The sequence below is a fragment of the Muscardinus avellanarius genome (genome assembly GCF_963383645.1).
Source record: "Muscardinus avellanarius genome assembly, chromosome: 1".
In the NCBI taxonomy this organism is placed as follows: Eukaryota; Metazoa; Chordata; class Mammalia; order Rodentia; family Gliridae; genus Muscardinus; species Muscardinus avellanarius.
The window spans coordinates 124,316,473-124,332,042 of record NC_137786.1 but is presented as its reverse complement, the minus strand read 5'-3'; the positions used below and the strand labels follow the sequence as shown (position 1 = coordinate 124,332,042).

Genomic DNA, 15,570 nt, shown 5'->3' with positions numbered 1-15,570 from the left:
TTAACTTCTAACCATTTGAGTTTTAACTTCTATTTGAGGTAGTGTTTGCTCTTCTTTGCTTAGTTGTTTGTTTGATGGAAATTATTGTTTCTCTGATTCTGGCACTAATATATTAATTCTTCTTTGTAATTTATCTCTGATTATTTTCTTTAGTGCTAGCTTGGAAGACATAATTTTTTCAGCTTATTTTTAGATGCAAGATTTTTATTTCCCAGCCGGGCATGGTGGCACACAGTTGTAATCCCCATGCTTGGGAGGCTGAGACAGGAAGATGACTCAGGTTTGAAGCTAGCCTTAGCTGGTTTGAGACCCTGTTTCCAAATAAAATATAAAATAAAATAGGTCTGGGAGTGTAGCCTGGAGGTAGAAGGCCCCTGGGTTCCATCCCCAGTAACACACACACACACACACACACACACACACACACACAAAGATTTTTATTTCCCTATTGAATTTCACAAATATCTTTGCTAGGTAAGATATTTTTGGCTGCAAAGTGTTTTCTTTCAGTGTTTAAATATGTTTCTCCATGCCCTTCTAGTTTTCATAACTTGGTTTGGGAAGTCTGGTTTGCCTCTGAATGTCACTTCTTCTTCTCTTACTTTAGTTACCTTTAAGATTCTCTCCTCAGCATCTATGTTAGATTATTAAGTGGCATGGTGAACCTTTTCTCTGAGCTTGTCTAATGGGGGTTCTATTTGTTTTCTGTACCCTTGTGTCAACTTATTTTGCTGTATTTGGAAAATTTTCTGGTATTACTTCTTGGAAAAGGTTATTGATTCTTTTAAATAAGAATAATAGGTCTTCTATGCTTATTTTTTATAAGTTAACTCTTAAAACTGGCCTAGATCTCTTCACTGTCCAATTCATGCTGTCAAATTGTTTTTTCAAAATTGTATACTATGTGTTAATTTTCAAGTGGTCATCTTTTAAGAATGAGGTTTTATTTTCCATATGGTCTAGTCTACTGTTTATAGTTTGTATTGATGCCTTCACTTCAATTATTTCATCTTCATTTCCTTCAAAGCTTCTTTTTAACTCCTGTGCAGGGTGTCAAATTCTTTATTTGTCCCTTCACTTCTTTCATGATCTTTCTGCCTTCTTTTCAGAAATCCTGTATCATTTCTACTATTAAAGTTCTGAATTGTCCTTCTGACAATCTCTAAACTTATGTGCTAGTGAGTTTTGTTATTGCTGTGATTTGTGGTGTTGTGGGAGTTTATTGTTTTCTTTTTCTATTATGCATATATTTATTTATTTTTTAATTTTATTTATATGTGGAACATACTGAAAATGGTATACATTTAGACTGTGCTTGGTGCCCTCTCACCCCCATTCCCCTCCCCCCCAACAATGCGTGTCCAAGTTAACCATGCTATATTCATACTTTTACACCTATTTGGGTGTAGCTTCTCTATTAATTAACCTCAATCTACTTCCTCTCCAATCCTTCCATTCTAGCTTTGTTGAGATTTTCTCCATTATCTGGAGTCCCTCTGGTATCCCCAATACTGTGTAGTTTGGGCATATTAGAGAAAATATATGTCCCCTCTCTTTATGTGCTTGGCTATCACTTAACATAATGTTCTCCAGATCTTTTCATCATCTTACAAATAGCATGATTTTGTTCTTCTTTACAGCTGAGTAGAATTCCATTGTGTGTATTTCCCATAATTTTGCAATCCACTCATCTGTTGATGGAGACCTAGATTGGTACCATGTTTTGGCTATTATGTATTATGCTGCTATGAACATAGGTATGCATATGTTACTGTAGTTCTCTGATTTCAACCCCTTTGGAAAGATACCCAGAAGTGGTAGAGCTGGATCATATGGTGGATCTATTTCAATTTTTCTATGGAATTTCCACACTGATCTCCATAGTGGCTGAACTAGTTTGCACTCCCACCAACAGTGTAAAAGAGTTCCTCTTTCCCCACATCTTTACTAGCATTTCTTTATGCTTGCCACTCTGATTGGGGTTAGATGGAATCTCAGCATAGTTTTGATTTGCATCTTCCTGATGGCTAATGATGAAGAACATCTTTTCATGTGTCTGTTGGCCATTTGTATCTCTTTTTTTGTGAAGTGTCTATTCAGTTAAGTTGCCCATTTCTTGGTTGGGTTATTTGTTTTGCTAGTGTAGAGTCTTTTGAGCTCTTTGTATATTCTGGATATTAGCCCTCTATCAGAGTGGTGGCTAGTAAAGATCTACCATTCTGTAGGCTTCCTCTTTAGGTTCTTGATGGTTTCCTTTGATGAGAAGAGACTTTTTAATTTGATTCAATCCCACTTGTTAATTCTTGCTTTAATTTCCTGTGCTTTAGAGGTCTTGTTGAGAAAGTTACTACCTGTGCCTATATGTTGGAGTGTTGAGCCTATGCTCTCCTCTCTCATCTAATTTCTACATCTTTGATCCATCTCAAGTTGATTCCTGTGCATGGTGAGTGGTAAGGATTTAGTTCCATCTTTCTACAAATGGATAGCCAGTTGTCCCATCACCATTTGTTGAAAAGGCAGTTTTTTCTTTAGCATATGAGTTTGGCTCATTTGTCAAAGATTAATTGAATATAAGTGTGTGGATATGTTTCTGTATCTTCTATTCTGTTCCATTGGTCAGTCTGCCTGTTGTTATGCCAATACCATGCTGTTTTTTTTTTTTTTACTACTATTGCTCTATAGTATAATTTGAAGTCAGGGATTATGATGCCTCCTGCATGGTTCTTATTGCTGAGGATTTATTTGGCTATTCTGGGTCTTTTCTTTCTACATATAAAATTCATGACTGATTTTTCTAGGTCTATGTAGAGTGTCATTGGTAATTTGATAGGAATTGCATTGAATCTTTAGATCACTTCTGGCAGAATGGCCATTTTGATGATATTTATTCTGCCTATCCATAAGCAAGAGAGATCTTTCCTTCTTCCAATTTCTTTCTTTAATGTTTTATAGTTTTCATTATAGAGGTGTTTATGTCTTTGGTTGGGTGTATTTCTAGGTATTTTATTGGTTTTGAGGTTATAGTGAATGAAAATGTTTTTTCATTGTGGATTCATTGTTGGCATAAAGAAAAGCCACTTATTTCTTTAGGTTGATTTTGTATCCTGCAATGTTGCTGAATTGGTTAATCAGCTTCAGAATTCATTTGGTTGAGTTTTTTGGGTCTTCTAGATAAAGGATTATGTCATCTGCAAATAAGGATAGTTTTAATTCCACTCTTCCTATTTGAATTTTTTTTATTTCCTTCTCATGTTTTATTGCTGCGGCAAGAGTCTCAAGGACTATATTGAAAAGGAGTGGTGATAGTGGACATCCTGGTCTTGTTCCTGATTTTAGAGGAAATTCTTGCAGTTTTTCCCCATTCAATATGATGTTGGCTTTGGGTTTATTGTATATTGCCTTAATGATGTTGAAATACATGCCTTCTATTCCAGTTTTCTGCAGTGTTTTTAACATAAATGGGTGTTGGACTTTGTCAAATGCTTTTCAGCATCTAATGATATGATCATGTGGGTTTTATTCTCAGTTCTATTTATATGGTGAATAACATGTATTGATTTGCATATATTAAACCAACCTTGCTTTTCTGGGATGAAACCAACTTAGTTGTGGTGTACAATTTTCTTGGTTTTGTTTTTTTTTTTTTTTTTTTTTTGGTGGTACTGGGGTTCCTGGAAGCCCTTCTACCTCTGGGCTACACTCCCAGACCTATTTTTACATTTTTATTTGGAAACAGGGTCTCCTAAGCCAGCGCGCGGGGCTGGCTTCGAACCTGCGCAATCCTCCTGTTTCTGCCTCCCAAGCACGGGGATTACAAGCGTGCGCCACCACGCCCGGCATCAATTTTCTTGGTTTTGAATGTGTATAGCTAGTATTTTGTTTAGAATTTTTGCATCTATGTTCATTAGGGATATTGGCCTGTAATTTTTCTTTCTTAAGGTATCTTTATTTGGTTTGGGGATTCATGTGATACTGGCCTCATAGAAGGAATTTGGGAGAATTCCATCTCTTTCAATTTCCCAGAACAAGTTGTGAAGTATTGGTATTAGTTCTTCACTGAAGATTTTGTAGAATTCAACTGGAAACCCTTCAGGGCCTGGGGTTTTCTTTGATGGTAGATTTTTATCACTCTTTCTATTTATTTGCTTGCTATTGGTTGGTTTAGGCTTGCTATGTGCTCTTGGTTCAGTTTAGGTTACTTATATGTGCTTAGAAATCTAACTATTTCTTCCATGTGTTCCAGTCTATTGGAGTATAAATTTTCAAAATAGTTTCTGATAATCCTTTGAATTTCCCCACTGTCTCTGGTGATGTCTCCTTTTTAATTTCTAATTTTAATAATTTGAGTTGATTCTCTATGGCCACTTTCAAATTCTTGGGTTATTTTTCTGAGTTTCTTGGGGCTGCCATGCCGGGACTCATGGTTTGAGCCCACGGCCCATGATGGCATCAGTGGCTGGGTGTGTCTGCAGCAGGTCTATCTCATGCTTGGGCTTTTTTGCAGTGGATTTCACAGTTCAGAGTTACTGGCTTCCTTCTGCCGTGGTTTCTGGATCTATTTTGGGTCATGAGCTATATTTTCTTTTGTTTATTAAGATGCTGCCTTCTCAGTAGTTGAACTTTATTTGTTTCAGCTACTGAGATGTGCTATGTCCCGCAGTTGTCATTTTGACTCTCTCCTATTGTTTTCTTATTATTCTTCCCCTTTATGATTTCCAGCTTCTTAAGTTTACATCTTTGTTGCTTTTAATAGCTTTCTCTTAAACTGTAGGATTCTTATGTGTTTTCTCTCTTTTAATAGTATCTTTTTGTGGAGGTAAATATTTAGGACTAGGTATGCCTTACAATTGAATAGCTTTTACTATATGGTTATTCTCTGTTCTCTAGTGTATATTTATCAGCCTATGATATCAACCTTGAAAACTGTGTCTATTATTACTCCACTGTTTTTCTACCTGTAGATTGTCAGTACTGGGTTGTGGTTATTCTGGTGCTCTTTTTCTGCTCACTGCAATGGTGATGTTGATGGGTTCCAGGTGTTAAGTTTCAGGGTCCAGTCTGTAATCTCTGTTAAAGGTAGTTGGCTCAGAGGTGTAAATAGAACAGTTTGTGCCCTAAGCATTTTTAAACTTCAATTTTGGGCTGTTGAGAAATTTCTGTCAGCTGTGATTAGCTTATCCTTAGTGTCTGTAATTAATTTCTGGTGGTTCACCTCTCTGTCCCAATAACAGTAGGGATTTAGTAGTTTCATCTGGTATATACAAAGGCAAGTTGTATTGTATTCAATCGTGAAGGTTGTGTGAGGTGGAAGGAGCCAGAGTGATGGGTGCAGGAATAATACAATGTAGAGGACATGACTGAATAGAATGAGAATTTGAGTGTAGTATATGGTAGAAACTAGAGATAGTGAATATATAGGAGGATTCTAGTAGCCAATGTAAGGCATTTAGGTATAGTGATATGAAATTATCTTCATATAAGACAAAAAAAGAAAAAAGAAAGAAAGGGTTGGAGGAAAGACAGTAGATAGAAATGAGGGAGGAAGCTTATAAAATGTATGGGGAAGGGAGCAAACAAACATACACACAAAAAAGCAAAACAACCAAACAAAAACACCCTGCAAAGATACAAGTATAGAACAGACTTGGCCTTTGCAGCCTTCCTGGGTCTATGTAGATACTTTCAGCCATTTAATGTCTACTTACTATAGTAGATCCTCCAGTATGCTCCAAGCATTTTTATTTGCTCAGTAACCTATAGCAGTGATGTCATTTTGCAGCCTCACTTTTGGGTCTCCTGCAATGATTGATATCTTGGCTTCCTCTTGTGTCTCTGTTCACAAAGGCACGGAGTGCTGCTAGTGCCTCTCCTACTGCATGTTTGTGTCTCCAAGCTCTCCACAGGGCCTGTCCCTGTGCCTCTTTCTGTCTATGCAAGCAGTGGGTGTCACTAGGGCTCGACCCAGTGTAATCACAGGGTTCTATGCTTTCTGACCTTAGGCCTCTCTCTGTCTCTTTCTCTCTCTGTCTTTCTCTGTCTCTCTCTCCCCCCCTCCATCTCCCTCTCTCTCTCCTCCCTTCTCTCCCTCCCCCCCTTTCTTTCTCTCTCTCTCTCTCTCTCTCTCTCTCCCTACACAGGTTATGGGTATACAATGTCATCATGGGGCAATCTCTGGAGACCCTGTAATGGCACTGTGCCCTGTGTGCTATCGGTCTCTCCCATGTCTCTGCTGTGTCCAGCAGCATCCTTCAACCCAACTTCCACAGGGGTGAACTGTAAAGTCTCAGACCCCATGAGTCTATCGTTAGCCATATGTGTCTCTGCGGCCGGGCTGGGCAGTCTCTCCTGCTGGAGCAGGTAGTTAACTTATGGTTGAGAGGGTTGTTCTGTATCTCTGGAGGGAGAGATGCGCTGAGCTGCCACTCCTGTGGGTTCTGGCCAGGTGTCTGGGCAATTGGATGTTTGTGGAACATGAAGAGAGGTGGTGACCACAGAGCTGAAGTTCTGCAGCCACTTCCCATCAATTGCTTCTTTTCATATCATTGGCTTATTTTCTGGGGGCCTTTAGAGGCTACAGTGTTATCAGTCCTGGCACAGCACAATCTGGCCAAGATGACCTGGCCAGCTGCTGACAGTGCCATTCTCCAGGTGTGGGATATGTGAAGCACTTTGCTATCCCCTGTTTGACACATATGATTTTTTAAAAATACAGCCTTAGAAGTTGGATTGCTTATACAGTATTCACAACTAATAAGTGACTTGTGCTCTGCCTCTGGGCACAGCATATAGAGAGCACAGAAAAGAGTGTGATATCATTTGGAGATTTCTGTGCTTGTCTCCTAAATGCAATATATATAATACATATATACACATTTCCTTTTCTATTTTGTGGTACTGTGAATTGAACTCAGGGGTGCCCTATTTTATTTTTTAATTTGAAACACGGTCTTGCTAATTTAATGAGGGACTCACTAGATTGCTGAGCCCAACTCAGCCTCCCTAGTACTGGGATTACTGGGATTATGGGAGTGTGCAACCACTTCAGGCTTAATATGGTGGTACTGGGGTTGGAACCCAGAGGTTTTCTACCTCTGGGCTATAATCTCAGATTTATTTTATATTTTATTTGGAAATAGGGTCCCACTAAGTTGATGAAAGCCTCACTAAGTAGCTGAGGCTGGCTTCAAACCTGTGTGATCCTCCTGTCTCAGCCTCCCAAGTATGGGGATTACAAGCATGCACCACCAAGCCCAGCTTAATACAATATTTTTAAAGCTTTGAAGCTTAGAAGCAACAGAAATAATGCAACTATGACTTGTAAACTAGAAGTGGATTTCACCAAAAATCAGAAATATCTGTTGCTCAAATGTCTGAGAAACTCTTCTATGGAGAGATAAGAAAAATCATTTAGGTACTGCTACCACAGGAGTAGAATGTGTGGGAACCAAATGACCTATGTGTGCCACCAAGAGATACCAACACTGGCTGCTGGGATAATGGGCTCTTAAGAGGAGTAACTCATGTTTTCTGAATACTCTTTTCAAGAGAATCAGTAGGAGCTTATTTTGGCAAGAGAAGAAGAGGCAATTTGTTGGTTGTCCATCCCCCTCAAACAAATTTATCTATTGTCCATCCCCCTCAAACAAATCAATTTGAAGGGCTAAATAAGTGATGTGTGCATGTATGCCTCTACAATCTTGTACCACATTGAGATGTATGGTTACAGTGTACCAAAAAATTTTTAAAAAGAATGAATAGTGAGCCAGGTATAGTGGCACACACCTATAATCCCAGTACTTGGGAAACTGAGACAGGTGGATTGCATCAAGTTTGAGAATAGCCTCAACAACTTGGCAAGGCCCTTCAAAACTTAGTGAGAACTTGTTTAAAAATTAAAATTAAAATAAGGCCAGGGGTGTAGCTCAGTGGTAGTGCATCCCTGGGTTCAATCCCCAGTAACACACACACACACACACACACACACACACACACACACACACACACACACACACACAGTGAAATGGAAACAGTGGGGAATGTTTGTAATCCCAGTATTTGAGTGGCTGAGACAGTAGGGCTGCATGTTTGAGGCCAGTCTCAGCAACTTAACAAGACCCTCAACACCCTAGCAAAATCCTATTTTGAAATAAAAATAAGAAAGATTGAAGTGCAGTGCAGCTCAGAGGTAGAGTACCCCTGGATTCAATCCTCAGTAGTCTCATCCCACCCCACAAAAAATGGATAGTGAGTTTGAATAGGGAAGATCATTGTTATTAGTCAGAAAATAATTTTCTGATTTTTAACTTGTGCATGTGATTAAATAAGTCATAGAAATCCAATAATAAAAATGCTATTTATAAATCTAAGGCTCTAGCCAGGTGTGGTGGTTCATGCTTGTAATCCCAGCATTTGGGAGGCTGAAACAGAAGGATTTGGGTTCATGGATAGCCTCAGCTACTTAGAGAGGCCCTCTGCAACTTAGTGAGAACTTGTTTCAAAATAAAGAATAAAAAATAGGGCTAGTAGGTGTAGCTCAAAGGTAAATGCCCCTGGTTTCCATCCCCAGTACTGCAAAAAAAAAAAAAATCAAAGGCTCTATAATTTGAGTTGTAAAATAGAGCATTATCTTTATAGAATATAAGATAATGTGTACAGAATTGCTGAGAAAATAGAGGTGGTAGCATAGTCTCAGCACTGTTGTGCAAGAAATATTGCACAGATGTATGCCTAAATATACATACCACTTTTAATCTAGTTTGGAATTTTCAATATTTTTTACCATATTTTAATCTCCTTTTGAGTTGCAAATATTTCATCACACATCATGTGCCTCTATATTTCCTAACATAGTCCTACACTTTTTAAAGAATTAGGAGTTTTATATGATAACTTAAAATGATTTATTTTAGAGATTGTCATTTTATAAGTGTTTGTCAATACAATAAGATAAAAAAAGATCAGGTACATAGATATAAAGAATATAAAGAATATCAAGTACTCCCTAAATACAGGTAAAAGAATATTACATTAAAGATTCATGTTATAAGCATATAATGCATTAACAAAATGTGGAAGATGTAGAAGAATTTTTTAATATAATTAGAATTAATGCAGGTAGTCTCAGCAGACGACTTCTGGAGCATCCAGAGAGGTGCTGTCTTTCTTGCGTCTGATCTTCTGAATTCAATTTTACCCCATCACCTTTCTTCCAAATAACCAAGTACTAGCAATAATCTCATTAATTGTCAACATACATTACTGTATGTCTATAAGGACTGCTTCTTTACTAAATCGGTACACATTATACATTTTTAGTAGAGCTAGATACTCTTTTCACAGGAAACACCTTTTTTCAAGGAGTTTATGTAAGGCTACTTTCACATCTTTATTCCTCAGGCTGTAGATCAGGGGATTCATCATGGGCACAATGATGGTATAAAACACAGAAGATACTTTTCCCTTATCTTTGGGGCTGACTGATGAGGGCTGCAAATACATGAATGCTAGAGAACCAAAGAAGATAGCAACAGCTGACATGTGGGAGCTGCAGGTGCTGAAGGCTTTGGACCTGCCCTCAGTGGAGCGAATGCGCAGGATGCTGGCCAGGATGAGGACGTAGGAGGCAAGGATGGAAAAGGTTGGGAACAAGATGTTAAATGCACTTAAGCATAGAACAATTAACTCATTAATAAAAGTACTGGAGCATGAGAGCTCCAATAGTGGAAAAAGATCACAGAAATATTGGTTTATTACATTAGCATCACAGAAAAGCACTCTCAGCATGCAGACTGTGTGAGCAGTAGCACCAATCAATCCCAGGCTGTACACCACAACTACCATCCAGGAACAGACGCGATACGAAATGATGGCATGGTAAAGCAAAGGTTTACAGATGGCAACATAGCGGTCATATGCCATTGCAGCCAACATGTGACACTCTGAGATAGCAAAAACAATGAAGAAGTAGAGCTGAGTCATACATGCAGAGTAGGAGATGATGTTTTTCTCATTCACAAAGTTCACCAGCATTTTGGGGGTAATGACGGTGGAATGGCAGAGGTCAATGAAGGACAGACTGCTTAGGAGATAGTACATAGGGGTGTGCAGGTGAGAGCTGAGGCCGATTAGTGCGATCATGCCCAGGTTCCCCACCACTGTGAGCACATAGATTCCCAGGAAGAGTAGAAAGAGGGGCAGCTGGAGTGCTGGTTTATCTGTTAATCCCGCAAGGATGAACTGAGTCACTACAGAATGATTTCTTTCTGCCATTTTCTTCTGATAATTCTTTGGAGAGAAAAAATAATTTTTGAGATAAGCATTTACTATCCCATCACACAAAAGAAGTGCGAATCAGAATTCAAATATTTTCTACCATGTACTCTATTTCTCTGCCAGCTCCTTATTTATTTTTATCACTAAAGAACTTGGAACCCCAGCAATGCAGATATTTTTTAAATGCCAGGAAGTACTAACACTATTTGTGTTTTATACTTTAATATTTTTATTGGCATTACCATGTTCCTGAATTCCCAAATAAATATTGTATTTATTTTGATGTACTACAAAAACTTTTTATGCTTTATTATGGTCAACTTCTCTGCAGAAAAAATACTATTAATTAATTAATTCATTCATTCATTCATTTGTTTGTTTTTACTTTTTTTGTGGTACTGGGGATAGAATCTAGGGGCATTCTATCTTTGAGCTACATACCTAACCCTATTTTATTCTTTTAGTTTAAAACAGGATATCACTAAGTGAAGGGACTCTCTAATTTGTTGGGACTAACCTCAAAACTGCAATCTTTCTCTGTCAGCCTCCCAAGTACTGAGATTAAAAGCATGTACCACCACATCTAGCTGGAAAATATTTTTGATGTTAAGATAATAATAGCATCAAAAAACCCCCACACAGATACTATACTTAATGATTAAAGGCTTAAAGAATGTTCCCTTGAGATGATGAACAAGACACAATGTTAATTCCATACACTTTTATTCAACATTAAACCAGAGGTTCTGGCTAGGACAATTAAAATAGAAAATGAAATAAAAGACAACCAGATTTGAAAGCAAGAAGAGATACTGTCTATATTTGTAAATTATATAATCTTGGATATAGAAAATCAGAAAAAAATCTATAAAAGGAACTACCAAAATTAATTAAAAAGTCAAACAACATAAAAGAATACAAGATAAAAAACACTCCATTGAACTTCTACACATTTGTATTGAATCATAAAAAATGTACTTTCTGTAGTATAAAAAGAATAAAATAAGTAGATATAAACTAAAACAAAATGCAAGACATTTCACTTAATTTTTAGAAAACATTACTCAATGGAATAAAAAACCCCACATAAATGAAAAGACACCTCATGTTCATGAATCAGTAGACTCAGCCTTGTGATAATAGTTCCCATCTTCAAGTTCAGTGCCACCCTGTTACAGTCCCAGCTCTGATATTTTCAAATATTGACAGATTGATCATTCAGTCTTTATGAAAAAGCCAGGTACACAGAGTCATCAAAGCTAACTCAAGAGAGAAAAATAAAGTCGGCGTGTCCCTTTTCCCTATTAGAAAACTTACTATAAAGTTACAATAATAAAGATGATATGGCATTGTTCTAAGTAGTGACAAACAAATAAATGAGTTAAAATCCATAAATAAAACATGTCTGAAATTATTTGAGTTATTATAAGTTTTTCATAGCAATTCAATATGGAAAATAATTTTGTGTGTGTGTGATACTGGGTTTTCTGGAAGCCCTTCTACCTCTGGGCTACACTCCCAGACCTATTTTATATTTTTATTTGGAAACAGGGTCTCTTAAGCCAACAAGGCTGGCTCCGAACCAGTGCGATCCTCCTGTCTCCGCCTCCCAAATGCGGGGATTACAAGTGTGCGCCACCACGCCCAGCAGGAAAATAATTTTTACAGCAAGGTGTGGTGGGACAATTAGCTACATGTGAAATAATTAATTTTTACCTATTTCTCATACCATCCACTAAAATAAGCTCAAAAGGGATTCTAGAACTAAAATCAAGAGCTAATTCTATAACTATGTTAGAAAAATCCACAAGATTAAATTTTTGTGACCTTAGATTTGATAATTTTCTTTTTAGATGCCAAAACCAAAACCCATCTTAGGAAAAGGATAGTAAGTTATATAAAAAAAAATTTAAAAAAACACCATTTGCAAATCAATGAGACCCTCTTTCAAAATAAAGAATAAGCTGGGCGTGGTGGTGCACGCTTGTAATCCCTGCGCTTGGAAGGCAGAGACAGAAGGATCACGCAGGTTCAAAGCCAGCCGTGCTGGCTTAAGAGTCCCTGTTTCCAAAAATAAAATAGGTCTGGGAGTGTAGCCTGGAGGTAGACAGGCTTCCAGGAACCCCAGTACCACCACCAAAAAATTTTTTAAAAATTAAAAAAATTAAAAAATATATAAATAAAGAATAAAAATAGGGCTGATAAAATAGCTGGTATAAAAAGAGCTCAAATGTAGACTGTCCCTAGTATACAGTCCCCCAGTACTGCAAAAAATAAATAAATATATAAATAAATACCACAATTGTCTGTTTAAGAGGGAATTCTGTTATAATGCACAGAATTGGAAAAAGTGATTTCAAGTAATATTGGATTTGTAAGATACTAGTAATATCAAGGGAGAGTTTTTAGTCTCTACACATAAAAACTCTTACAATTAAACAATGAAAGGGGAAAATAACCCCATTTAAAAAGGGTCAGACAATTTTCCTAAACATTATACATATGACCAAAAACACCTGAAAATATGTTCATAATTATGAATAAAGAAATTCAAATCAAAATCAAAGTGAAATAACATTTCACACCTACAAGGAAGATTATAATCAAAAGCTAGATACAAAGTACTGGCAAAAATGTGAGGAAATTTGAACCTTCATTTATTGCTGGTGGGATTTCATAACACTATAAAGTGTGAGGTAAAATGCTGAGCAGCTCTTCAAACTATTAAACAGAGTTCTCTGTGGCCCAGTGATTTCTCTGCTGGGTGCATATCCACAAGAATTGAAAACATACATTCATACCAAAGCTAGTGTATGAATGTCCAGAGCAACCTTAACTATAAGAGCCAAAGAATAGAAGCTGCCAAAATGTCCATCCAATGATGAATGGAAAAGCCAGGTGTAGTATATCTATGCAGTGGAACATTGTTCCAAAAAAGAAAAAGAAATGGATATCATCAATAGATACTAAACATGTTAAGTGTCCGGGCACAGAAGGCCATATGTTGTATAATTGCATGTACACAATTTCCAGAATAAGTAAATCCATAGAGACAGAAACTAGTAGCATCTGCCAGGGACTGTATGAGGGTAGGTGCTGAGATAGACTTTCTAATGATTAGGTTTAAATGAGGTACCTCTGAATGTGCTACCTGACTTCTCTTTTCTTCTGACTATCTCCTGGGTGTCTCCTACAGAGGACAGCCATCTCTAGTTCTAGGCCAATTCTATATTTTACTAGGGAAACTGAAGAAAGTCTGGAGTGGGAAATTAATAATTCTTAATCAAGCAAAAGTGTTGCTGATTCTGTAATCCCATAACTGATAGATTTCTAGTTTGCTTTATTAAAGCCCAGTTATTCATTTTAATGAATCTCCTGACTTCATCTTGATTAATGAAGCTGAGCTCCCATGTCCTTCAAAGATCATGTATTGCATCTTCATCCCCAATTCAACAGGGTTTAGAGGTGGCACCTTTAGGTGAGGTCATGTGGTGATGATTAATGTGGCTATGAGAGCACATTGGTTATCCAGGCATGGACTCCTGATCCAGGGGTGAGTTTGGCCTCTTCCCTTTATCTCTCATGCATGTGTTCATTTGTGCTCGAGGATTTAAGCATGAGACACTGCATGAGAAGGCTCTCTCCAGATGTGCTCCCTTCACCTTAGACTCCACAGCCTTTAGGACCTTGAGACAAATGTATTCTTGACAATTACACATTGCCCAGCCTGTGATATCCTGCAACACCCACACAAAATGGACTAAAATTCACATCCTTTCCTATTTCTGACTGCACATTTTTCAGATGACTACTTTCTCTTTGCTGGACTCTCATAGGCTGTCCCACTACATACTCTTTCCCACCACAGAAGCACCATTATCTCTTGCTCAGTTATTGTAACTTTGACAATAGGTGTGGGGCTCAGCCCAGCCATGTGACCAGCTCCCCCTGAAGTCTGACGCTGATGCCTACCCTTCATTTCTACCGCTTCCTCTTTAAGCACTTGTGTGCTTGAATTTCTTTGACCTTTGTGGAAAATTCCAAAATAACCTGCCCTGTGCAGGCCTCCCTTCCTCTGGTCCATCTTACAGATGAATGAACTCAAAGTAAACTATCAAAACAATTAAAGGGGAAAATTGTACCAGTACTGGGAATGACCGAGGAAGATTTGAGAAAACTCTGATTATTAATAAATATATTTCAAAAATCATTGTGTAAAAAGGGCAGACCTAGGGAAAGACTTGGTTTTGGTTTAGGTCAGGAAGCAAACAGCTATTGAAACTGAAATTGACTTAGCTAAAAGTAATTAGCAAGTCAATAGGAGAGGGGAGCCAGGACTTCTTCATTCTAAAGACAGATTTACATAATAATTGGATAATCTAGTTTGAATGGGAGGAGGGGTTCGACCTTTGGGAGAGGAGAAATATGGGCATAAACTCAGTTTGGTGGGAAAAGTAAGGGGAGGAACTTAACAGGGACTTTTACTACGTCAGATTTCTATGAAACAAGATGTAGGTTATCATGTATATAAAAAGTCTGTTCTGTGTTTTGTATTTCAATGATTTCGTTTGGAGTACCCCCTCATGTAACATGAGGCTGTGACTATCTTCTGTATTTCTATCTTTTTAATAAACTTCTTTAAATCTTCAGCAAGAGTCCAGGCTATTGCATATCTATCCTTAGCTCAGGAAAAGAACCCACAGTTTTTGTGTTTTGGGGGGGAATTATTCCCAGGGGTCTAACAAAGGTCCCTGGGTACAGTTCCCCCAGATGGTAACAGTTACCTTCAAAACCATAATAAAATTATTTTGTTTGTTTCTTAACAGTTAATTGAGGTATAATTGATAAGTATATAACTGTACATATTTAGCATATAGTTTTTTTTAGTTTGGACATAAGCAAATACTCATTATACCACCTGTACAATTAAGGACATTGAAATACCTATCACTTCCCAAACTTATTTTTTGTTCCTTTGAGATTTTTGTTTACTTTGTTTGTAGTACAGATACTTTATAAGCTGGATGTGGTAACATAAGCTTGTAATTCCAGTACTTGGGAGGCTGAGATAAGAGAACCACAGGTTTGCGCCCAGCCTCAGCAACTGAGGCTCTCAGCAACCTAATGAGACCATGTTCCCAAATAAGAAATAAAAGCAGGCTGGGGGTGTAGTTTGGAAGAAGAATGCCTCTGGATTCAACCCTAGTGCCCTCCAAAGGCCCCCAAAAGAACAATTTATATAAGATCTACCTTTTTAAATTTTGAAGTACAATACCATACTGTTAACCATAGATATCA

The 15,570-nt window shown here is 37.6% G+C and overlaps 2 protein-coding genes across 2 annotated transcripts in view; one reads left to right on the top strand and one right to left on the bottom strand.

Annotated features, from left to right (window-relative positions):
- LOC308278487 (olfactory receptor 8G1-like) overlaps window positions 1-15,570 on the top strand; it is a gene marked incomplete at both ends in the record, with an annotated part of 199,958 nt that overhangs the window by 17,414 nt on the left and 166,974 nt on the right. The window lies entirely within an intron of this gene.
- LOC308271969 (olfactory receptor 8G50-like) lies at window positions 9,334-10,272 on the bottom strand (the record flags this gene model as incomplete). The annotated part of the gene is made up of 1 exon (XM_080708664.1): window positions 9,334-10,272. The coding sequence occupies exon 1, from the start codon at window positions 10,267-10,269 to the stop codon at window positions 9,334-9,336; it is 936 nt and encodes a 311-aa protein (XP_080564790.1). The 5' UTR covers window positions 10,270-10,272.